The sequence below is a fragment of the Mobula birostris genome, chromosome 31 (genome assembly GCF_030028105.1).
Source record: "Mobula birostris isolate sMobBir1 chromosome 31, sMobBir1.hap1, whole genome shotgun sequence".
Classification (NCBI taxonomy): Eukaryota; Metazoa; Chordata; class Chondrichthyes; order Myliobatiformes; family Myliobatidae; genus Mobula; species Mobula birostris.
Genome location: NC_092400.1, coordinates 23,864,897 through 23,888,919, shown reverse-complemented (window position 1 = coordinate 23,888,919; position 24,023 = coordinate 23,864,897). Strand labels below are relative to the sequence as shown.

The window sequence follows — 24,023 nt, the reverse complement described above, 5'->3', positions numbered from 1 at the left end:
ATGATGCTGCCTCCACCATACTTTACGTAGGGATGCTTTTTTTTTTTAGCCAGGGCTGCTTCCTTGCCACTCTTCCATAAATATGCTTCTTGTGCAAGGCCTTGGAGATCGTGGTGCCATGAACTTCATCTCCAGTTGCAGCCACTGACTTCTGCAGCTTACTTGGAGTGATTGTTGTCATAGCCTCTCTTACAAGTGCCATTCTTCTGAACTCATTGAAAACAAGTGATCCTACAATTTTCTACATCAACAAATTGGCTGAGTTGGTAAGGTAGTAAGTATATTGTACCTAAGGAATGTTAGTGTAGTAATTGTAAAGGGGGTGAATACTTTTTCAACCTCACAATTTTGGTGTTTAATTTTCAATAAATGGTTGACAGGTGTTGTAATTTTTCTTTTGATTTGACGTGATGCATAATGTTTTGTAGATTAGCTCAAATCCTATTTCAATATATTTTAACTTTAGAAAATGCGACAGTAAAATGTGAAAATAGTTGGGGGTGGAATACTTTTTCAGGGTACTATATCAAACTAAATCAAATAAAACAATTTGAATGAAATCATTTTGCCAGCAAAAACGTGTTGAGTACTTAAGGAATTTTTTTTGTGTGGAGTGGTGGGGCAGTCAGTCACATGGCAAAGGATTTGGGTCTTGAATTGTTAAATGTTTCCTCTTTCCACAGATACTGCCTGACTCTAATCAGTTATGCAACCCATTAATTTTACCTTAATTTATAAACTGCTCCTCAAATGGCTTAATTGTAAGGAAAAGGGTGAAGTGCAGTCTTGTATTGTAATTTTGAAATGGAAAGTATTTAGCTATGCAAGTACTTTGAAGGAACTTAACACTGGATGAAGAAAGATGTTTCTAGATCACTGTTGGATTTTGCGAAGTTTTAAAGCACTTAATTTGATTGCCAAACATGAAATTTAATGTGTATGCCGGTGGCCAGCAACAAACATTACGGTGATGTTGTCTCTTCTAATATTAACAATGTTGCTTTTGCTATATTCAGGAACTAGCTATAAACTTTTACCAGCAACTTTGCTGCAGGTCTCAGTGAACTCGTACCTTTATTCTCCTAGGTACAAATTTTTTTTAAAAAAGGCAAGAAAAGGCCAAGGGACTCTTCCTAAGAGGTAGATATTGGCCTGAGTTTGTTAAAGCAGAACATGCAATATCCTTTGACATTACTTACTCTTGTCCTTGCTGAATTTGAATTTTAAATATTTGTTATGGTTGTTACTGAAACAAGAATGCCAACATCTTGGTTGGGAAAGGAGAAGAAATGGGAAACAGCCATTTGCAAGGCTAAGGTGGTGAACTCAATGTTAAATCGGGTGCAGAACAAGAAATGAAAAGAAAATAAGATGGATTAAGAGGCCATCTTATTATTTATTTTTAATCCAATTTCTTTGACAATTCTGACTTTACATTAAATGCTGCAGGTGAATTTTCAGCATCAAGGCATTCACTGTTGAATCAATTGTTCAATTACAGTATTGAATTGGTGCTACATTTCCTTGAAAGGGTGCATGTACTTAGCAAGGCAACATTTCTTTGCAGGCTTAGTCTGTATCTGTCATGTAGATACATTTTCACAGCATTAGATGCTTCTAAAGAATGAGGTTAACATTGAGATACGGTTTTTCAAAGTTAATGACCGACTGCTACACAGAAGCATTGACTTTTGGACATCCTTCCCTTAGTTGAAATGGGGTGTTATTTGCATGAAAGTATGAGCAAGAACAATAGGTTTTGTTATTTTTAAATGCAAATATCTAACCCATTATTTGTCATTCCATTCTCCCACCTAATAATGCTGCCTTCTGGCAGAGACAAATGAAATTCTGCCCAACTCTATAAACTGATTATATAAGCTGCTTAAGAACTCAATTTTCTATTGGGCAATGGAAACTAGAGAGTACTCAGCAATTCAGGGCATCAGTCATTCTAAATGACGCCTTAATGGGATTTCTGGTGATTGAAGTAACCTTGCACTAGATTTATATTATAATATTTATCTACAAAGGCAGAATAGGGATGTTGCATGAGAGCTAAAACTAATTAGTCGTTCTTTTTCTTTTTTGAGTAGGTTGCAGTGAAAAATAATATTGATGTCTTCTACTTCAGCTGCCTGTACCCAATTAATATCTTGTTTCTGGAAGAAGGAAAACTAGGTAAGTTAATATTCTTACTGCTTATGCCTGGGAGGGTTGAAATAAGGTTCCAATGATTTGTGTTAGACTAATGACACATGACACATGTAACATCCTCTGAAGATGAGGATAAAACTAGAAGAATTGTTATCGAATGTGCACTCCACCTCTTAGTGAATCTTTAAAAAAGTGAACAGACTGGAATAGAGCTAATTTAGAATTAGAATCAGGTTTACTATCACCGGCATGTGACGTGAAATTTGTTAACTTAGCAGCAGAAGTTCGATACAATACATTATCTAGCAGAGAAAACAAATAAGATAAAATAATAATAAATAAACAGCTAAATTAATTACATATATTGAATAGATCTTTTTAAAACGTGCAAAAACAGAAATACTGTATATTTTTTGAAAAAGTGAGTTAGTGTCCAACGATTCCATGTCCATTTAGGAATTGGATGGCAGAGGGGAAGAAGCTGTGCCTGAATCACTGAGTGTGTGCCTTCTGGCTTCTGTACCTCCTACCTGATGGTAACAGTGAGAAAAGGGCATGCACAGGGTGTTGGAGGTCATTAATAATGGACGCTGCCTTAATGAGACATTGCTCCCTGAAGGTGTCCTGGGTACTTTGTAAACTAGTACCCAGGATGGAGCTGACTAGATTTACAACCTTCTGCAGCTTCTTTCGGTCTTGTGCAGTAGCCTCTCCATACCAGACAGTGATGCAGCCTGTCAGAATGCTCTCCACGGTACAACTATAGAAGTTTTTGAGTGTATTTGTTGACATGCGAAATCTCAAACTACTAATAAAGTATACCCGCTGTCTTGTCTTCTTTATAACTACATCAATATGTTGGGACCAGGTTAGATCCTCAGAGATCTTGACATCCAAGAAATTGAAGCTGCTCACTCTCTCCACTTGATATGTGTTCCTTTGTCTTACCCTTCCTGAAGTCCACAATCAGCTCTTTCGTCTTGCTGACATTGAGTGCCAGGTTGTTGCTGCGGCACCACCGTACTAGTTGGCATATTTCACTCCTGTACACCCTCTCGTCACCACCTGAGATTCTACCAACAATGGTTGTATTGTCAGCAAATTTATAGATGGTATTTGAGCTACGCTTAGCCTCACAGTCATGTGTATATAGAGAGTAGAGCAGTGGGCTAAGCACACACCCCTGAGGTGCACCAATGTTGATCATCAATGAGGAGGATATGTTATCACCAATCCGCACAGATTGTGGTCTTCTGGTTAGGAAATTTAGGATCCAATTGCAGAGGGACGTACAGAGGCCCAGTTTCTGCAACTTCTCAATCAGGATTGTGGGAATGATGGTATTAAATACTGAGCTTTGGTCGATGAACAGCATCCTGACATAGGTCTTTGTGTTGTCCAGGTGTTCTAAAGCCGTGTGGAGAGCCATTGAGATTGCATCTGCCGTTGACCTCTTGTGGCGATAGGCAACTGCAGTGGGTCCAGATCCTTGCTGAGGCAGAAGTTCAGTCTAGTCATGACCAACCTCTAAAATTCTGAAGTCTTATGCATTTCCTATACAGTAATTGAACTATATCTCCAAATTTTTGTTGCAAAGATGAAAATAGACTTTATATAATATACTGTGACTGCGTTATTGGGTACCTCTTGCAACTAATACAGTGGCCACTGACTCTAAGTTCATGTTCTTCTGCTGCTATAGCCCATTCTCTTCAAGGTTTGACGTGTTGTGCATTAAGAGATACTCTTATGCAAACCACTGTTGTAACACGTGGTTATTTGAGTTACTGTCACCTTCTTGTCAGCTTGAACCAGTCTAGCAACTCTCCTGTGACCTCTTTCACTATCAAGGCATTTTTCCCCTCAGAAATGCCGCTCTCTGAATTTTTTTGTTTTGTCTGTAAAATCAAGAGACCTTGCATGAAAATCCCAGGAGTTCAGCAGTTTCTGAGATATTCAAATCACCCCGTCTGGCACCAACAATCATTCCACAGTCAAAGTCACTTAGATCACATTTCTTCCCCATTCTGAAGTTTTTGTTTGGATATTTGCATTAATGATCAGGTGTACCTGACAAGGTGGCCTTTAACCCTACTTAACTATTATCTATCTGCACTCCATACTCGGAAAAATATTCTGCTTTTTCACTTTTAGTTTTTTAATGTTTTTGAAAATGTATTAATCATAAATACCCTATCTTTTATTGGATTTTAAATTTTGTTAGAATCAGTAAATTATATTTAACAGATAATTTGTATCTGTAATAGATATAAGTTATTCTTTGGAGTGGTACGATAGTGTAGCGTCAATGCATAATTCAATCGCAGTGCCACTGACCCGGGTTCAAATTTCACTGCTGGCCATAAGTTTGTGCGTTCTCCCCGTGACCGCGTGGGTCCTTCAGGTGCTCTGGTTTCCTTCCACATTCCGCAGGCGTACTGGTCAGTAGGTTAATTGGTCACATGGATGTAATTGGACAGCACAGGCATGTTGTTCCAGAAGGGTCTGTTACTGTGCTGTATCTCTAAATTAAAATTTTATTAAAATAGAAAAAAATGGTTTACTGGACAGTCTTATTTATGTCCCATTATTTTAAATGAAATGCTTCTATTTTCCTTTAAAAGCTATTGAATATTCTGTTTCCATGCTTTATAGATAATCCGGTTTGGAGAAAAAATCTTCTAATCTCTAAATTATTTTGAATTTTTCACTTTCAATAATTGATTCACTGACCAGCATAAATTTTCTCAAAATAGAAAATGAACTGAACTGAATTAGTGCCAGTCTCTACTTTTAACCTTAACTAAGTTGATCGTTCCTTGTAATCCTCGTATACCTGAGGGGTTTCTGATTCTCTGTGGACTTAAGCAGATCATGTTAGTGATCATAGTGTTATTTTGGTTGTGAGCATAAAATTCAGAAAGATGTCAAACAGTTGGCAGAGTAGTCAACAATATATACTTTTAAGGCATTCCTTGCCAATTTGTTTGCCTAGATACTCCACCCACTGATGTATATTGCCAAACAGTTGGACTATTTACCAAACAGCAAAGCATACTGGTGAAATTTTAAATACCTATAAATCTCTTCTGTATTATATATCTCAGATGTCTAATTGTCGACCTGTTGAGTTTAGCAATTGAAAATGGATTGACTTTTTCTTTTCCATGTGTTGACCGAAACTCTAAGACATATTATAACTAATGTCCTTGTGTAGGTGTACAAAATAAGTTTTTTGGGGGAAAATGTTTGCTTGCAGTTTTCAATTTCTTTGGTGTTTACCAGTCTGACACACAGAGGCGGAGATGGGGTTTTTGGGCAGTCATTAGCACACATGATCAATTATTGTGTTCTCACTTGTATACTGGAAATGGCATTAAACAATCTTGAATCTCAAAGACAAGAATACTACCCAGTGAGCCCTTTGCATCTTGGGTAGTTTAACTGCACAGGTTAGACTTTGTAAGCAACCTAGTGTAAAATTTTATATATTCCTAAACTTAGATTGACAAAGGTCATCAGCTTGTATTTTGTGCCTGTTTGTAAGGAAAAGCCAACACCTCTATAATCTAAGGCACTTTTTTTTTTTTTTACAGATCGACAGATATTTTTGGCAACATGGAAGGACATTCCAAATGAAAATGAAGTACAGTTTCAAATCAAAGACTGTCATCTCAATGCAGGTAAAATGCTTGATATATTTTGATCTTTGTGTTAATTCAGGGATTTGCTCTTTCTAAGTTGTAAAGTTCAAATTCTTAAATTATGGATTCAACATATTTGGAATATTTATGTCACTTGGTTTGCAGAGCATCCAAAGCTGACTACTGTTAACTCATTATCATGAGATAGCTAGTGTTTCTACTGCTTAGGAACTCGCCACATAATAGAATTCCCCTTGAAAGTCTTCAAGATGAAGTGAGCTTGAACCTCAACTTTATTGCTAGAGATATGAAAAAGTAGGTTTACTGTGTCATAAATGCGTATGCCATTTTCATACTATTTATACTCAAAGTATAAGCTTTATATTATTAATTAATCTCCAGTAGCCATAAAACTCTGGTTTTTGTGCGTCTCCTGAGAGCTGGTTAAGTGCACGATGGGGATAGAGTACAAAGTTCTCTTATTGTTCTGGATAAATTACAAACAGGATGCATGATGATCCTTGTCTATAACTTCATTGGTTTACAGGAGGCAGTCTACCATGAGATTGAATTGAGCGGATGCTCTTATCAGAATAGTTTTTCTAAGATGCTCCTGGGTATCTGACTGTTGTCTATGAATAGTGAATTTACTTCTGCTTTAGTTGATCCAGTGGCGTTTCTAGTTAATGATCACTCCTATGTTAATGGTGGATGGCTCTGTGGTAGTACTTCCAAGGCTAGGTGATTAACACTGTCATTAGAGATGGCATTTGTTTGGCACTCCCTGCTTATCAGCCCATTCCAAATGGTACATCTTCGGACTGTAGGAGGAAATCGGAACATATAGAGGAAACCCACATAATTGTGGGCAGAACGTACAAACTTCTTACAGGCAGCAGTGGGAATTGAACCTGGGTCGCTTGTATTGTAAAGTGTTAAGCTAACCACTACACTACTGTGCTGCCCCAAAATCCATTTAAAATCACCCCTCTCTTTTGGCTCCACGCATAGATTATCACTGTGATCTTCCAAAGAAAAAACCTTTGTCCCTGGCTATCTTTTTGCTCCTAATAAATCTGCAGAAACCCTTAGGATTCTCCTTCACCGTGTCTGCTAGATCAGCCTCGTGTTTCCTTCTGCCCTCCTGATTTCTTTGTGTTCTCTTGCATTTCTTTTATTCGTCAAGTACCACATTTGTTCCTACCTGCCTATCCCTGCTATGCAACTCTTTTTAACCAGAGCCTTAATGTCTTTCGAACACCAAAGTTCCTAAATCTGTAATCCTTGCCTTTTATTCTGACAGGAACATACGAACACAGTGCACTCGAAATTTCACTTTTGAAGGCCTCCCCTTCCCAATTAAACCTTTTGCCAAAAAACAATTTGTCCCAGTCCACACATGCCAGTTCCCTTCTGATACCATTAAAATTGGCCTTTTTCCAATTTAGAATCACAACCCAAAAATCAGACTTATCCTTTTCCATAATTACCTCGAAACCAATAGCGTTATGATAATGCGGGAGGAAACCGGAGCACCCGGACAAAATCCAGTCAAGGGGAGAACTGACAGATTCCTTATAGAGAGCGGAGGTAATTGAATCGCAGTATTACGGCTGGCACTGTAACAGCGTTAACGCTAACTGCTATAGTACCATACTGCCCCAGTGAAGATATCTTCATCTTCGCTGTCTCCTCTAGGTGTTGTTCAGTGAGAAGGAACACATAATCGTGAGCAGAGGGAGGACAGTGACCTGATGTCACGAGTCCTCATCGAGTCTGCCTGTCAGTACTGAGGACTGAGTGGCTACGTCCTGCCTGTACTGTCACCTTCAGTGGCTTTGTCTTGCAGGTAGATCAGGACATGCATAGTAATTTTGATATGTTTACTGTAGGGTAGGTTTCTGCGACTGCCAGATTGTTGCTTGATTAGAGTGTGGGTTCTGCTGTCTAAATTTAGACACTTGTCCCCAGATGTTTGTGAGGACTTTCCAAGGTCATTTTCTGTTCAATCTCTGAAAACTTTAAATGGGAGCATTTCAAGTCAATTAACATGTATGGCAGCATCTGTTCTGGCAGTTGACCAAGTCTGGTGTAGCACAAAGAAATGCGGCATTTCTTTTTATCTTTCCCTGAGAAATGATGCAACTAAATTCCTCAGTCCCATCAGTATTGTGGCTGAGTTCAGTATTGCTTTAAGCAGATCATATTCCTGAAATGACTCATTCTGCAGAGTCCACAGTTCCTTTGATCTTCAACAGTATGTGCCATCTTCTGAATTTGAATCTATTTGTCCATGACGTTTATCCTTGAAAGCTTTCTGGGCTTGGTTGTTTGAAGTCCTTGACCTTAATTTATAAAAGCTCTTTATGAAGCAGCAAAGGAAACAGTGAGAGTTTTGTAACTCCTTAATAGATGTTAAAACTTGATTCATTTGCTTTCATACTAAAACATTCTCAATTAAAAATCTACGTGGATTGCACTGTCGGTGTGTTTGAACTTTAATGATGCTAGATCAAATATTATCCATGGATGTGATATTTTTGGATTTTTATTTTTATCTGTCTAGAAAGCATCACAAACTCTCTGTTTATTGCCTTTAAAGTGTTGCCATTATTCACAATAATAGTTATTGTAATCAATGCTGTCACATGATGGCATTTTAGGGTATTAAAAATATATAAAACAGTACAATTAAAATGAATGTATAGGGAGGCCTAATTACCATATCAACAGTTTATGAATTGTTTTAAATTAAATTTCTGTATCTTCTAGCTGTTAACATTTAATAAGTAATGTTATTGTTCGATTGGGACAGATAACATAGAAATTGGTACAATCTTATTCTTGTACAAAGCGTTGTAATTGTTCACCATTAGCAAGTAAAGGCGACACAATAACGTAGTGGTTAGCACAACGCTTTACAGTACAGTCGACCCAGGTTCAATTCCCACCACTGCCTGTAAGAAGTTTGTACATTCTCCCTTTGATTGCATGGTTTCCTCCGGGTGCTCCAGTTTCCTCCCATAGCTGAAAGGCGTACCAATTGGTAGGTTAATTGGCCATTGTAAATTGCCCCATGATTAGGCTATGGTTAAATTGGGGGACTGCTGGGTGGCCCGGCTCACAGGGCCACCTCCGTGCAGTATCTTAGTCGATAGATAGATGGATGTATTGACAACGGAGGACTTAACGAGGCCATTTGAAACCACAGTTCGGTTGTCAAATAATTTTGTTTTCTGTATTATCTAAAGTATTTGTAGTGGATTGGTATCACCTTGAATCAAATTTAATAGTATTGTATTTATAGATTTAATTTTTGAATTGTATTTAATTACATTCCACTTTTAACTTTGTGGGTTTAGTGTCAAACTTTTGTAAGTAGAGGAGCATGCAAATGTCATGTTTTGAAATTGATTGCTAAGAACTGTTCAGAACCAAACTTTGCTGGCTCGAAGTGCATTTTCCATAATCTCTGTAGAAAATGTTATCAACATGTCCTAATGTTTGGTGATTTGACTAAATGTGCTCTCAATGTTTTGTTAAATTGCAGATGCTGTCACTGATAAGCTCTTTAACAATAACATATTTACTGTTGCAAAGAGAAATGTTGAAGGGCAAGATATGTTGTATCAGTCCCTAAAACTAAGCAATGGAATCTGGGTTTTAGCAGAGCTAAGGATCCAACCCGGCAACCCCAATTACACGGTAAGTGCTGAACAGTCTAATGTCCCTCCTTTATTGTCTCCATTTATATCAAGTTTCATTTTAATATTTAAATTCCTTATCTTTCTGTAGTATAGTATTATTGGGAATGGGAGGAGAAGTGATGTGTTTTTCCTGTAACGGTGTAATCTGTGTGGATATGCTTTTACAGCACTTCAGATGCCATGATTTTTAGCATTCATTTAACAAGCCAGTATAAATTTGGGAAAAGCCTTCACGTAAACCTGTCCTTATTGACAGCATTACCAACAGTCTCTTGAACATTCCGTATTTCACCATTTGATATAAAATCAAGATGATAAGTGTTTCCTGCTAGTAGTTTTTGCACAATATTCCAAAAAGATGTTCCATCTCTAAATGTTACGGTTGTCAAATAAGTGAAGAATTAAATTACAACTTGCTGATTGTTTTGTTTAGATGTGAGTTTAATTCCTTTAAGTATTAAATTTAGTCTTGCAATGATATAACTTTACAGTTTTGAGTTTTTTGTTGCCTTCTCTACTAAATGTTATTGTGTAGTCTTCCCTGTGTGTTTATTAATGTTTTGCAGCGTTATTTCCCTACCTACCATTTCTATATATAAATCAAGATTAGACTTCTATATTTCTGTTGGGGAAAAGCTGTAGTATTTTATAGTTATGTTTTTTTCCTTTGTTGCATGCCTGCCGTGATGGTTTTGTCCTACCGGTCAGGATTTGGAGGTTAGCAATTCATTTCATTTTAGTCAGTTGCAAAAGTTGCCACTTCCATTCTTTGCCCTATGCTTATGCAGTGTCTTTGATGCTATGCTTTGCTGGCTGACCTTCACTGGAGCCTGTTTCTGTTGTCACTGACCCACGACCTTGTGATTAAACCAATTTTTCATCATCAGCTCCCCAACTAAACTGCTGGTTAGAACTTTTAATCATAAGCTCGGGCTTTGACTTGATTTACATGATATTTTAAGTTAATTTTTATCATTCATTCACAGTATGAGAGAAATTAGGAATATTATGAATCTTGCAAGAGCCTAATTGTGAACGAAACATAATTTAAAATGTTGGTACTCAGAATATTATAGTCTGCCTTGCGATTCTTCTGAAATCATTTGTCATCATAAATAGAAAATATTGTTGAACGAAAATGGGAAAAGCAGTCATGAAGGTTGTAGAAAGAGTAATTACAAACTTTTCAACTACAATTCCATTACTATCAGGTAGATGGTTTATTTTTTCCTGAACTAGAGATCACTATTATGTTTTGTGCAACATATTTTGCTCCCAGTAGTTAACGATTAATTTTGGAGAGTGGAAAATTCAATCTCAGAAGAATAGTTGAATTTCTTACATGTTAACAGCATCATTATATCAGCATTAGGAACAGACTATCAAATACGACTTGAGTTAATAGCATGTTGTATACCTTTTTGCTAGACATGCATACATAATTTCATGTAAGCCAGCCAGTAGTGTAGTGGTATTCGCACCGGACTTTGAGGCGAATGACTCTGGGTTTGAATCTGGCTGGCTCCTTGTACGCTTTCCATCCTTGCTGGGTTGCGCATCGAAAAAACAGACAAAAATGCTAAAGAAACGGCTAGGTTGCCACCCGATGCGCCACAAGGCACGGAAAAGATCAAAAAAATTTTATGTAATTGTAATTCAGAATCCATCAGGTAAGGTATTAATATATAGAAATGTTTGTACCAGTAAAGGACCAGAGCCACTATAAGCTACCCACTGTACTTATCCTTCAGCAGTGTCTTGTAAGTTATCAGTATATATAGGAATGAACATTTTATTCATAAACTTATTCATTTTAAGTTTACATCTCTTTTCTGCTTACTAATTTAAAAACCACTGTGTTACATTTATTGTGTGAATAAATTGTGAGGGAAGATATCAGAAGTTGCTTCCTAAAGTGGGTTTCTATAAAGTGTAAATTAAGCATTTGCTTCTTCCCTGAAAAAGATTTATGCACCACAGGCAGTGCCTTTCACCAGTATCCTCCTGCCATTCCCTATGCGTATTGCTCAGTGAACCTGTGCCTGTGACCTTCACTGATTACAAATTGGATTATTCATGCAGTTTAATGAAATAGAGTGGTTTTTGCCTTCATTGCTATTCAGTGGAGCCCTATGTTTGAAGAGGCTGTTTCATTACTTGCTATTTTTGTACTTGTCTGCTTCTATGAATGAACAGGATATGGCCAGCCAGTGATTTCCTGTGCAGTGCTCTGCTAATTTAATCAATGTTAATTTCACAAAGTGCCAATTGATTTTTTTTCTTAAAGTCCAAATATCTTCTTCAACCTGTTCATAGTAAATAAGTATTATCTGTAATATTCCAGTAATTGGCATATTTTCATAAAATTTATGATTATTGAAATACGAGGGGTGATTGATAAGTTTGTGGCCTAAGGTAGACGGTAGAAGTAGAAAACCTAGCACATTTATTTTTCAACATAGTCCCCTCCTACATTTACACACTTAGTCCAGCAGTCTTGAAGTTCACAGATCCCTTCTTTGTAGAAGTCAGAAGGAGATGAGTTATACAGCTCTCGTTACATGCACGTGCAGTTCAACTCTTTGAGTGATAATGCAGAAAGTTTGCAGTTAATAACTCATCTCCTTCTACCTTAAGCCACGAACTTATCAATCACCCCTGCTGTGGACCACTTTCTGGAGGTCCAAGATGCCGACTTCTACAAAGGAGAGATCCGTATGCTCCACAACTGCTGGACTAAGTGTGTAAATGTAGCAGGGGACTATGTTGAAAAATAAATGTACTAGGTTTTCTACTTCTACCGTCTACCTTAGGCCACGAACTTATCAATCACCCCTCGTATAATGTCCTTACCAAAATGGGTACACTCCATTTTTCTAATATCTTCAGACATGAAATGTTTATTCAACACAACGTATTTGGGAGACCTAAATTCATGAGAAGCTTTATAAGACTTTCTTCTACTGTAATATAATATAAAACAGCCTTATGCTGTTGTATAATTGGCTTTGTTTTTTGTTGCAGTTATCGTTGAAGTGCAGAGCCCCAGGGGTAACCCAACATGTTTTCCAAGCATATGAAATAATTTTGAAGAATTAAGCTATTTGATCACCTGTCTGGCAGAAGATCTCAGCATCTTATGTGTTAAATTTTCTTTATTTCAGAAGCCTATAAGCACTGATATGGACAGAATTTATAAAAAATGTGACACCTTGGTGCCACTGAAGAGGTTACATTATTGTGAAGGGTATTTATTGTATACTCAAGATCTGAGTATATTAACCCATTGACACTAAAGTCTATTGTACAATCTTAGTATATCTAAATCCATTATTCTGCTAATAACTAGCTTTAAATACAAGATTCATATATTTACAACATTGATTTGTCTCAGAAACCAGTCACATGAATATAATGTACTATCATGACATGGTGAATTGCCGGGTATGTGAAGAGGCTGTATGCCACCATTCCAGCTATTGGGTAATCGTCCTTGTTTAAATTTGTATCTTCCTCATGATGTGTGATGTAACTTTGAAATTTTGTGGTATGACATTTTGTGTATTTGTACACTAGTAATATTGGTTCATGCTGATAATATATTGCTTTGGGCCCCAACATTGCCAATATGGTGTTGATCAGTAGTCATATCAGAAATAAACTGGAACTTGTGGGGAAAAAGTATCCAGGTGGCTGATTTGAATGTGTAATAAAATGTCATTTTTAATTTTTATTTTATATCATGATTACCTGATGATGCATCAAAATTGGAAAGAATTCTCAATCAAGCATTCATTTTGGGCTCATTGTTCTTATTTTAAGATGTCTTGCACAGTAATGTACATTCTAATTACAAAGTTAATTATACTATTGGAATGTAAACTTGAGTAAACCGAAACCTAAATCCAGTGACATCAATTGGAAAATACACTGAGTTGCTGTTAAATCTGCCATGTCACATTACTCTCAACTTGGTTGCCTCTTTTCCTTTATTATTACTGTGCAAAGTAACATATTACCCATTGGGAACATTATTTCTGCTGCACTATCTATTTGAACATAGAAGGTACTGAGAACATTTTGTTTAAGAATTCTGCAGAACTTTTTTTTCAGTCACAAGAATCTTTCAAAGAGGTATTTAACAAGTTTAGAGTATCCATGGCCTAACTATTGGAGATAAAGACTGGGCAGAGGATTATTAACATAAATCTCAAAAATCTGTACAAGATCAGCTTTTGTGTGTGACATGGAACAGCAAATTGTTTTTGAAATTCATATATATTATTTTGACTCAAGACCATGATAAATTAGATAGATCAGATTTTTCTTGAAGTGCTGAAGTAGAGGAAATTGCGTGCCTTGGAAAATAAGGGTGAAAAGTGACTTTGGGTTTAGGGCTGGAGTTGTGTTGGGACTGGGGCTTAGCTGTGATTAGAATATACATTAACACTCACTTTTAATTTCTGTGAGATAGAACCTTCAATTAATGAACAAATAAATGATAAAGCTATCCGGCTTTGAATTATTCATTAACCACTTCAAGGTGTTCAAAACCATATATATCCGAGAGAAGATATTGGGTGCCATAGTACAAAGGAAGAATTAGAATTTCTCTAGATGAACAGATCAAGTGGACCAAATGACTTTCTTCTCATTAACTTGGTGTAAAATTTCAACCATACAATATGGAAATATGGGTAAACACAGTGGAAAAACAAAAGTCTGGCCTGCAATGAGGCCTCCTTTTAGAGGAAGGGCTGTGGGAAGAAAACAGTTTCAAGGAAGAATAATATTTATGTCTTAATTTAGTTTCAGGGAGATATTTTTGTAGATGTCAGTTTTCATGGCTAACAATATTTTTTACAGACCAAATTAATTGAAAAGCATCTCATGTTTTGAAAATTAACAATTGTTGATCGATCCCTATATATGCTTGTTATACCAAAACTAACATTTGGAAGGTAGGTGGGAAGGAAAATTAATCTGGTGGAAAAAATATAAGCTGCAAATATTTTATATCAGCCAAGTGAACAGTCTTCACAATCTCCAAATGTGCTTGGTCGGAACTAGTCTACTCTGAGCCTGTTATTTACCCAGATTATAGCTTGATATTTTTCCGCAAGGGCATAGTGGACCTTTGGAACTGGTTATTGGCTCCTGCGAGAATGCTAATTTGTTGAACTACTTTAATGATAGGATGTTTCATACTAGGGTTGAGGTGACATCATAAAGCTGGATTCTGTGTGACACTGTTGGCGAAAATGAACCAAGATGAATTATCAAGATTTTTATCCTTAACTGACCTGGGTTTTATTTTTTAACCAAGGTATTAAATGTTCTTTGCAAGGAGCATGAAGTGTGTATTTTGTGATGCACAGGCATTATAGTTCTGTGAGACCAGTTGCATGGACAGTCTGCCTTTGTTCATGTGTGCATATTTGCTGCTGGTCATCCTTTAATCTTGTTTTTATCTACAACATTCTCTAATGACTTTTAAAGATTCAAAGTGTATATGCAGTATACAACCCTGAGATTCATCTTCTCACAGACAGCCACAAAACAAAGAAACACCATGGAAGCTGTTAACAGAAAAACATCAAATCCCCAACACGCGAAAAAAAAAAGGATAAATCACACAAAGGACAAAATAAATGAGCAAAAAACACAGAATATAAAACACCAAACCACAAAGTCATCAAAAGAGTCCAGGCATGTTCAGTTCAGCCCAACCCAGCGCTGTGTCTTCGTTATCTGCAGACCGCCCAGATCAAAATAGCAACAATAAAAAGAAGCAACCAGAAACACATCATAATGTGAATTACTGACCCACGATCTCTGGGAGGAGAGAGATCATTCATACACATGGGCCCTTCTGGCAGCGGCATTCGAGAGGGAGAGAGACCCCTTTGCTCAGTCACCTTCTTCCGGGAACAGCGAGAAAGAGGAAAACGGACCAGTCACCCACAGGTAGTCGGCGCTGAACACCCTCCCCCCCGCCTTCTGCTCTCATCTTCGTTGGTTTCAAACTTCCATGATGCTTTAATCGGCAAGAAATGGAGTGGATCACTGGCTTGTGCCCCATCTCCAAGCTGCCACACGCTTCACTCGAAACCTCACCAAGCTCCCGCAGAGACAGCAAAGTGCCGGAGCACACAACTGGCCCAAAAACACCACCAAAATGTAGATAACAGGCTCCAACAGTCGCAGAACCACACGAAAGAAATAGAATTGAAAGTAGTTTTGTGGACTTCCTTTGTTAATTTCAGCCTTCCCTTCAACCTACTCCTCTGTATATTCAATTATAACCAAATCATTTCAAACAATGCCTTCCTCAAAGTTAGCTCCAAATTTATCCCAGTGATCTATTCCTGGTGCTTTTTACCCTTCTCTTGATTGCACCTGAAGTTATGGGTCCATCTTCCATGTAAAGGCTGACAAAGTCTAGTTTTCTGTCTTAACAGCTCACAAGCTTTTTTCCCCTGTATACTTACAGTAAGTTTGTTTTCTTCATGTGAATACTGGGAAGGCCAAAGTCAAACTTTGCATGCCCAGGTCCACCTTCACGATGACCATCTGTTTTGGCCTGAGAGAGAGTTTGCAGCCTTGGTTTCCTGATGTGCCTAACTGAGATAACAACCCAGTTATCCTTTCATAAAGTCTGCTTGCATATTTAGTTCTTCCTCAGTCCATCTGCTCATGTCAGGCACAGCTGTTGCACATCCCTCCCTTCTGCTACCCCAGTTTCACTTTGTACCATTCTACAGTATCCTGTGCCACACTAAGTATTACTATCCTTGATGTACTGTATTTGGCTACAATTTTCCTATATTAAATACCATTGTGATCTTGCCTCTTCCCCCTGATATCTTACAGTCAAGGATTTATTTGCAGCAGCATTCTGCCATCTGGAACCAATGCAGTAAAATTTCTTAAATTCTTGCCTCTCTCCCCTCCATTAAGGTCATTCTCAGCACCCATCTATGTTTACAAATGCATTTAATATTCCCTTTGATTTAGTGTCATTTTTTTTGAATTCTTTTGAAATTCCCCTGCTCATAGACATAAACTAATTTTTCAGACAGTGAATTCTTTTTCAGGGTTACTATATTAAATTATTTCTATGAGATGATTATAATGTAAAATATGATTGATCAGAAATTGCCACAAATCCATTCAATTCTATTTTGAAGATTGCATTTATGCAGTCACTCAAATTGGAAGTCGCAGTTAAAGGATACCACTTAGCAAGCACAGGTTTTTGAAGTAAAGTGATTTTGATGAGACTGAAAGAGGAAAGGAAATCTCTTATCTGACTTGATTACAGTCAGTAAGTGGATAATAAAGTGCAAACTGAGCAGGAGCACCTCATTTATGAAGTTGAAAGATTAAGATTAGCCTAAGGAAGTAGGAATTCAGGGTAATATTTAACTCACCAGAGGTTGCAGAATCCTTATGAACTTTTTTAAGAATGGGGAAAGTTGTGCTTGAAATATTTAACACAATTGGGAATGTAGTTAGGATGCATTTTGTTAAGGTTATATACAGTTGCAAAAGAAGTTTGTGAACCCTTTGCAATTACCTGGTTTTCTGCATTAATTACTCATAAAATGTGGTCTGATCTTCATCTAAGTCACAATAATAGACAAACACAATCTGCCTAAACACACAAACAATGGTACTAGTCATCAATACTGAGTACAGCGTTTAAACAATCACAGCCTAGGTTCATAAACGTTTGAGAACCTCTGCGGTAATGCCTTATGCAAAAGCTATTTGGAGTCAGGTGTTCCAATTAATGAGATGAGATTGGAGGGTGTGGGTTGTAGAGGTGTCCTACAATATTTTTGAAAAAGACACAAAAGTTACTGACAGAGCCTGCTCTTCTCAAGAAAGATCTGTTAATGTGCACTTTGCCTCGATCAAAACAACTTTCACAGAACCTTTAGGGGAATTGTAGAGATGCATGAAGCTGGAAAAGGCTATAAGAGCATTTCTGAACACTTGAGTGTTGATTGGTCTACAGTAGGAGAAATTGTTTACAATTGGAGGAAATTCAGTACTGTACTACTTTCTATAGTGGGTGTTGTGCAAAGATCACACCAAGAGCCCACATGCAATGCTGAAGGAGGGGAAAAAGATCCCAAAGGCAGCAGTTAATGACCTGCAGAAATCTCTAGAACTTGCTACAGTCTCTGTTTATGTATCCACTATAAGAAAAACACTGAACGTGGGGGGATACCACCGCTCTCCAAAAAAAAAAATGCATTGCTGCATGTCTCAAGTTTGCAAAATGACCACCTGGATGTCCCACAATTCCTCTGAGAATATGTTCTGAGGACAGGTGAGGCAAAAGTTGAATCTTTTGGCAGAAATGCACACTGCCTGCCAACACCAAAATCTCATCCTGGCTGTGAAACATGGTGGAAGGAGCATCATGGTTTGGGCTGCTTTGCTGCCTCAGGACCTGGATGGCTTGCAATGTGGAGGGAACAGTGAATTCAAAATTGTATCAAGATATTTTACAGGAGAATGTCAGAATAGTTGTCTGTAACCTGAAGCTTAATAGAAGTTGGATGATGCAACACGATAATGATCTGAAACACAAGAGTAAATCAACAACAGAATGGTTTAAAATGAAGAAAATTCATGTTTTGGAATGGCCAAGTCAGAGTCCAGACTTTAACCCAATTGAGATGTTGTGGCATGACTCGGAGAAGGCTGTTCATGCAAGGTATCCCAGAAATATTTATGAACTGAAACAGTTTTGTGTGGAGGAATGGTCTAAAATTCCTCCTTGCCATTGTGCAGGTCTGATTGGCAGCTACAGAAAACATTTGGTGGAGGTTATTGCTGCTAAACGTATAAGATCCTAAAGGAATTGGACAGGCTAGATGCAGGAAGATTGTTCCCGATGTTGGGGAAGTCCAGAACGAGGGGTCACAGTTTGAGGATAGAGGGGAAGCCTTTTAGGACCGAGATTAGGAAAAACTTCTTCACACAGAGAGTGGTGAATCTGTGGAATTCTCTGCCACAGGAAACAGTTGAGGCCAGTTCATTGGCTATATTTAAGAGGGAGTTAGATATGGCCCTTGTGGCTACGGGGATCAGGGGGTAATGGAGGGAAGGCTGGTACAGGGTTCTGAGTTGGATGATCAGCCATGATCATAATAAATGGCGGTGCAGGCTCGAAAGACCAAATGGCCTACTCCTGCACCTATTTTCTATGTTCCTATGTTTCTAAAGGAGATTTATCAGTTATTAAATATAAAGGTTCACATACTTTTCCAATCTGAACTGTGAATGATTAAACAATGTGTTCAATAAAAACATGAAAAGTACAATTGTTTATGTGTTATTAGTTTAGACAGATTGTGTTTGTCTATTATTGTGACTTGATGAAGATCAGACCACATTTAATGAGTGATTTATGCAGAAAACCAGGTAACTGTGAAGAATTCACCAACTTTTTCTTGCAACTGTATATATATTTTAGACCAAGTGTAAGTAGCAAATCTACTTTCTATAAAAGCTATTGCTGATTACAGGTCCTCTCCAGTTTACAACAGGGTTCTCTGCTCATAACCTGAACAGTTTGCAAGTTGGAAAAGTGGCCTTGATCGGAGTTGCCACACAGCAGAAGATGCCTGCAGCTCCATAGCTGACAGCACATGCATCTTACCAGCTTCTCACTCATATGTAGGGCTTTAGTCAGGCATTTGTAAGCAGGGAAAGACCTTTGACCATATTTTACCAGTGCTGCTTGATTTAGTATTTTTGTCTTGAACTAGATCATTTAAATTTCTGTCTAAGTACCTAAGTAGACTTTGATTTTTCAATGCCCTATCTGCTTCAGTCACTGCTTTCCATTGATTATTTTTTAATGAACTGGCTTAGCCTTCAGCTTTTCATCACTATTTTTGTTATTTTTCTGCTATTAAATGAACACTATTGTTCTCTATTTGCTAGGGTCACTCATCCTTCTAAAGTCTTCCATTAAACTTTACAGGAGAAAGTAAAATCTAGGATTGTTGCCATTCTTCTTGGATATATTTGATTGACTCTCTGCCTTTTGCTGCCTTTGGTCTTTTGGACTCTCCTCTCCATGGATCTCGGTTGATATATCAGAGTTGATGGTGTTTATGGATGACATTTAAAGTCACCTTCACTGTACAACTGGATGAACTGGTATGGCCATCCTTCCATCACTGGAGATCCTTCCATTAATGTTCTACCTCTCCCATAGTTCCTGTTCCCACTCACTACAGTCTCTGTATCAAGGCAGTAGTTTGTCAGTACTCAAATATGACTCTACCCCATCATCTTTTATCTCAGTAATTTCATCTACTTCTCACCTGCCTCGGCCCATTTTCAGCTCCTGCCATAAAAAGGTAGCTATCCCATTACTTTCCTAGCCAGTCTCCCATTACAAGTACATAAAGGAGCAGTTATGGACTAATTGGCCACTTGAATATGTTCTGCAATAACCTCACATTTAGCTCCCTTATCTAAACGATCAGCTCACCTTGCAAGCGAATATCCTCATGGTATCTTGGTGGTATAATCAGTATGATACCATTGAAAACCTAGAGACAGGCGATGGACGATCCAGAGAAGTGTATTTAAAACTCACTGTAGCAGGAGAGGGACTTTAAAATTCAGTTGATCTGTTTTTTAAAGAAACTATTCCCAGAAATGCTGAGTACAAAATTACTGGTTGGATTAAGTCCATCTTACTTGACAATGTTCTTCAGGGACTAAAATCTCACTTCTTTTCCTGATTTGGCCTATGTGATTCCACATCTGCCAGCGTTGTGGTAGAGGCAGATCCATTTGAGGATTTTAAGAAACACTTAGATAGGGACATGGATGATAGAAAGATGGAGGTCTATGTCAGTCTATAATGATCTTAGAGTTGGTTAAAACATCGTGAGCCAAATAAACTGTTCTATGGTATCGTGTTCTGTGTTGAATGTGGTGACTCTTCCTCTCAAGTGGACTAGCAGGACATTTGGTTTTGTCATAAGCCACTGCTAGAACTGCCCAAGCCACCTAGTACCAAATAGAAGTTGGTTCCAGCTTAGCTCTCCAATATCTGGGAGCTGCAGGTTCACTCTCACTCTCTAAGCTGTGAGAGTTTCCCAGAGACTTGGAATGGAATGGCAATGGCTTAGCATGGCGGTCTTCTTAGAATCATACTTATAGGCAAAGGATATCATTTCCAACTGTCCCACAGCACCACGGTGGTCGGACTGGGAGTCCTCGGCATTGACTCATGACCATTTGTAACAGGTCAGATATGGGCAAGGTAAACTAATGATTATCATCTACCATTCTCTTGCTGGTGGATCAGTGCCCTTGCTGTTTTCAGTACATCCCCCAAAATCCCCACAAAGACAGACAATATTCTTCAGCCAATTTGATCCACGTACAGGGTAAAAGGAAACTTGGAATAAAATGCAGCATTGTCTATGAGACCATCTTGGCTGTTCCAGTGAAGAACTTCTATTTTTACTGTAGTTACATCACAGGCATCTGCCTGACAGTTTGGAAAATTGTTTAGGGGTTCTGCCAAAAAGCAGAACAAACCCAGTCGGGCAGGCTGGATGGTAATTAGCCTGCTTTCCACATCAAGTGGTAAGTGTTGGCAACATAGATGCCACACCTGAAACTTGCTCTTCAGGGCCCAGTTTGGGTGTTGTTGTACAGATTTCAACAGTATCTTCATTCAAATAATGAGCTTGATTGTGGAGCTGTACTATGAGTGGGTTCCCTTAGCATCAAAGCAGCATTTGGCACAGTGAAGCTAAAAGGAGCCACTGTTCCCTCTAAGCTGCGTGCAGTTCATCCCATGCCATATTCTTTGTCGCCACAGAGCTGGAATTTTCACTTATATAATACTAATATAATATAATGCTAATGTGATTTTGAAATAATTGTGAAATACCATGTAATTATGTGTTAATGGATATACCGTAATCCATAAATTTTCTAAACAATAAACATATCACAACATTTGAAACAGTTTAGAGCTTCAGTGTATTTACACTGTCAGTTTCAAGTTACAACTCTGTTACAAATTGTAACAATATACACAGAATGAAACACACATTGTTAATAAATCACCAGCCCACTGTTTTAAGATTTTCGAAATGTCCTGCCTTTACCTCTTTAATAATGGATTCCAGCATTTTTCCAGGAACTGGAAAAATGGGAAAGGATTCCTGCTTTTAGTCTGTCTCTTTCTTTGAATAATAGCATCATCTTTGCAACGTTCCAGTCCACTCAAGTTCTTGGAAATTGAGGGACAATTGTCATGGAATGGAGCCAGCTCCTTCGGACCACTATCCAGGCTGGTAGATTGGTACATTACAGTCAACACAGTCACAGTCTGCAGCTATTTCCTTTATTTCCCATGGATACTGTTCGCCCTCAGCACTAGTATTTACAGTATCTATTTATTTATTTTTAGATATAGCCCAGAATAGGCCGTTCAAGCCATACTGCCCAGCAACCCCCGACAACCCGATTTAACCTTAACGGATGATGTCTTTGGACCGTCCCTGGGAGAAAACCATCGCACCCAGAGAAACCCCACACGTTCCGGGGGCAGGATGCCAGATTGAACTCTGAATTCTTTGCCTTTTGCCTATTGCCTTTTCTTCCTCCCTTCAGACCCTTGGTCATCCATATTCAAATAAGTAATTAATTCATCATTTATGAGATTTGAATCAATTTAATATTTCATGACTTTCTACTCAATGTGGATTTTGTGCAATTTCTGTACCCTGCGGGCCTGCGATAACGTGGCACAATTTTGTCCATCGAAACTTTCCTTCTTTTTAAGTATTATAAATCCCCTCTGGATTTAACAAGCACAGAGAAAATGGAAGAGTTCAGACAGTAAAGTAGCATTTATAGAAAGAAACCAGTCAATGTTTCGGATCAGGAAACCTTCCTCAGAACTAGGGGAATAGCAGAGGATGAACGCTTTTCAAACCAGCTGCAGGGAGGTAAAGGCCAAAAAACTGATGGGAGTTAGACAGTTTAACACTACAGTAACAGGCATTCCGGCTTGAAAAGCTTCATCATCATCATCAGGTGCCATGCCCAGACTGAGCTTTGACTGCCATGGCCCACACACTCCTGTTTCAGGTCAAGTGGATCAATTCATTGGTATTCATTTCCAGTTCTCTGGCTGCTGTCTCCATCATCATTTGTCTTTGCCTTTCTTTTGCTTTCTTCCCTTCAATCTTTCCCATAATTACCGTGCATTCTAACTCCTCTTTCCTAATCACGTGCCCAATGAAGTTACGTTGCCTTTTCATGATCTCATACTTTATTTCTCTTTTTGTGCTTGCTCTGTTCATGACATCCTCATTAGATGTTCGTTTCGTCCATGATATTCTTTGCATCCTCCTCAAAAACCACATCTCTGCTGCTTCAATTTGTTTCCTCATGTTACTAGATATTGTCCAACATTCTGATCCATATAACAACTGGATAAACGTAACATTTCAGTACTCTGAGGCGGGTTGTCATGCCTAGTTTAGTGCTGGTCAGTATACTCTTCATTCTCGTAAAGGTGTCTTTTGCCATCCCTATTCTTCTTTTGATGTCCATGTCGCACCTGCCATCTGATGTCACCCAGCTTCCTAAGTAGCAAAAGTTCTGTACTTGTTTTATGTCTTCCCGGTTTATTCTCAGCCCGCAGATAGGATTCTCCTTCTTTTTGGATATCGCCATACATTGTCTTTTTGCGATTGATAGATAGACCGATTTTCGAAAAGCTTACCTCGACCAATTACACCCATGTGACCAACTGATCTACCAAGCCATAGTACTATGGTTTAGTAACTTAATTGGTCTCCCTGTAATGTTCAGTTTATCTTTGGAATGTGGGAGGAAATCCGTGCATTCACATATAATTCCTCACATGCTGCAGCAGGAATTGAGCCCTGGCTGCTGGCGCTGTAAAGCAACGCGCTAACCGCTACGTTACCGTGTGGCCTTCTGCCAAAGACGGTTCGTTGGTGAAGACCGTTGAGAAGGGATTGTGTAGACATGAGGTGAGAAAGGATGAAAGGAAACATTGCAAGAGCAGCTCAGGGCGGCACAGCAGCGTAACATCTCGTGGCACCAGCGATAGGAAGATCGTGGTTCAGTTTCCACCACTGTGACTGTGTGGGTTTCGACCAGGTATTCCGGTTTCCTTCCGCGTTCCAGACATAGAAACTAGGATTCGGATGTTGTGGGTATACCAAGTTGACGTCGGTAGAGATACACACATCTGCCCCAGTGCATCCTCTGACTGTGTTGGTCGTCAATGCATACACATTTTCACTATGTTTTGATGTACATGTGATAAATAAAGCTAATCTTTAATCATTTTTCTTTACTTGAAGTTGAAACATACAGCACTCATTCCAGAAGTTTGAAAAGTGTCTGGGTGGTAGATAAAAAAATGTATTTATTTATTTATTTATTGCGCTACAGCATGAAATTGGCCCTTCTGGTC

General features: G+C 38.3%; 1 protein-coding gene and 1 long non-coding RNA gene across 2 annotated transcripts in view; one reads left to right on the top strand and one right to left on the bottom strand.

Annotated features, from left to right (window-relative positions):
• The window catches only part of ap1b1 (adaptor related protein complex 1 subunit beta 1), a 67,508-nt gene extending 53,490 nt beyond the window's left edge, over positions 1 to 14,018 (top strand). The window contains exons 19-22 of the mRNA XM_072247759.1: positions 2,097 to 2,181; positions 5,754 to 5,840; positions 9,352 to 9,506; positions 12,533 to 14,018. Of these exons, the coding sequence (XP_072103860.1) occupies positions 2,097 to 2,181; positions 5,754 to 5,840; positions 9,352 to 9,506; positions 12,533 to 12,607 (402 nt within the window). The 3' untranslated portion in view covers positions 12,608 to 14,018. The remainder of the gene's footprint in view (positions 1 to 2,096; positions 2,182 to 5,753; positions 5,841 to 9,351; positions 9,507 to 12,532) is intronic.
• The window catches only part of LOC140190863 (uncharacterized), a 96,924-nt gene that overhangs the window by 28,828 nt on the left and 44,073 nt on the right, over positions 1 to 24,023 (bottom strand). The window lies entirely within an intron of this gene.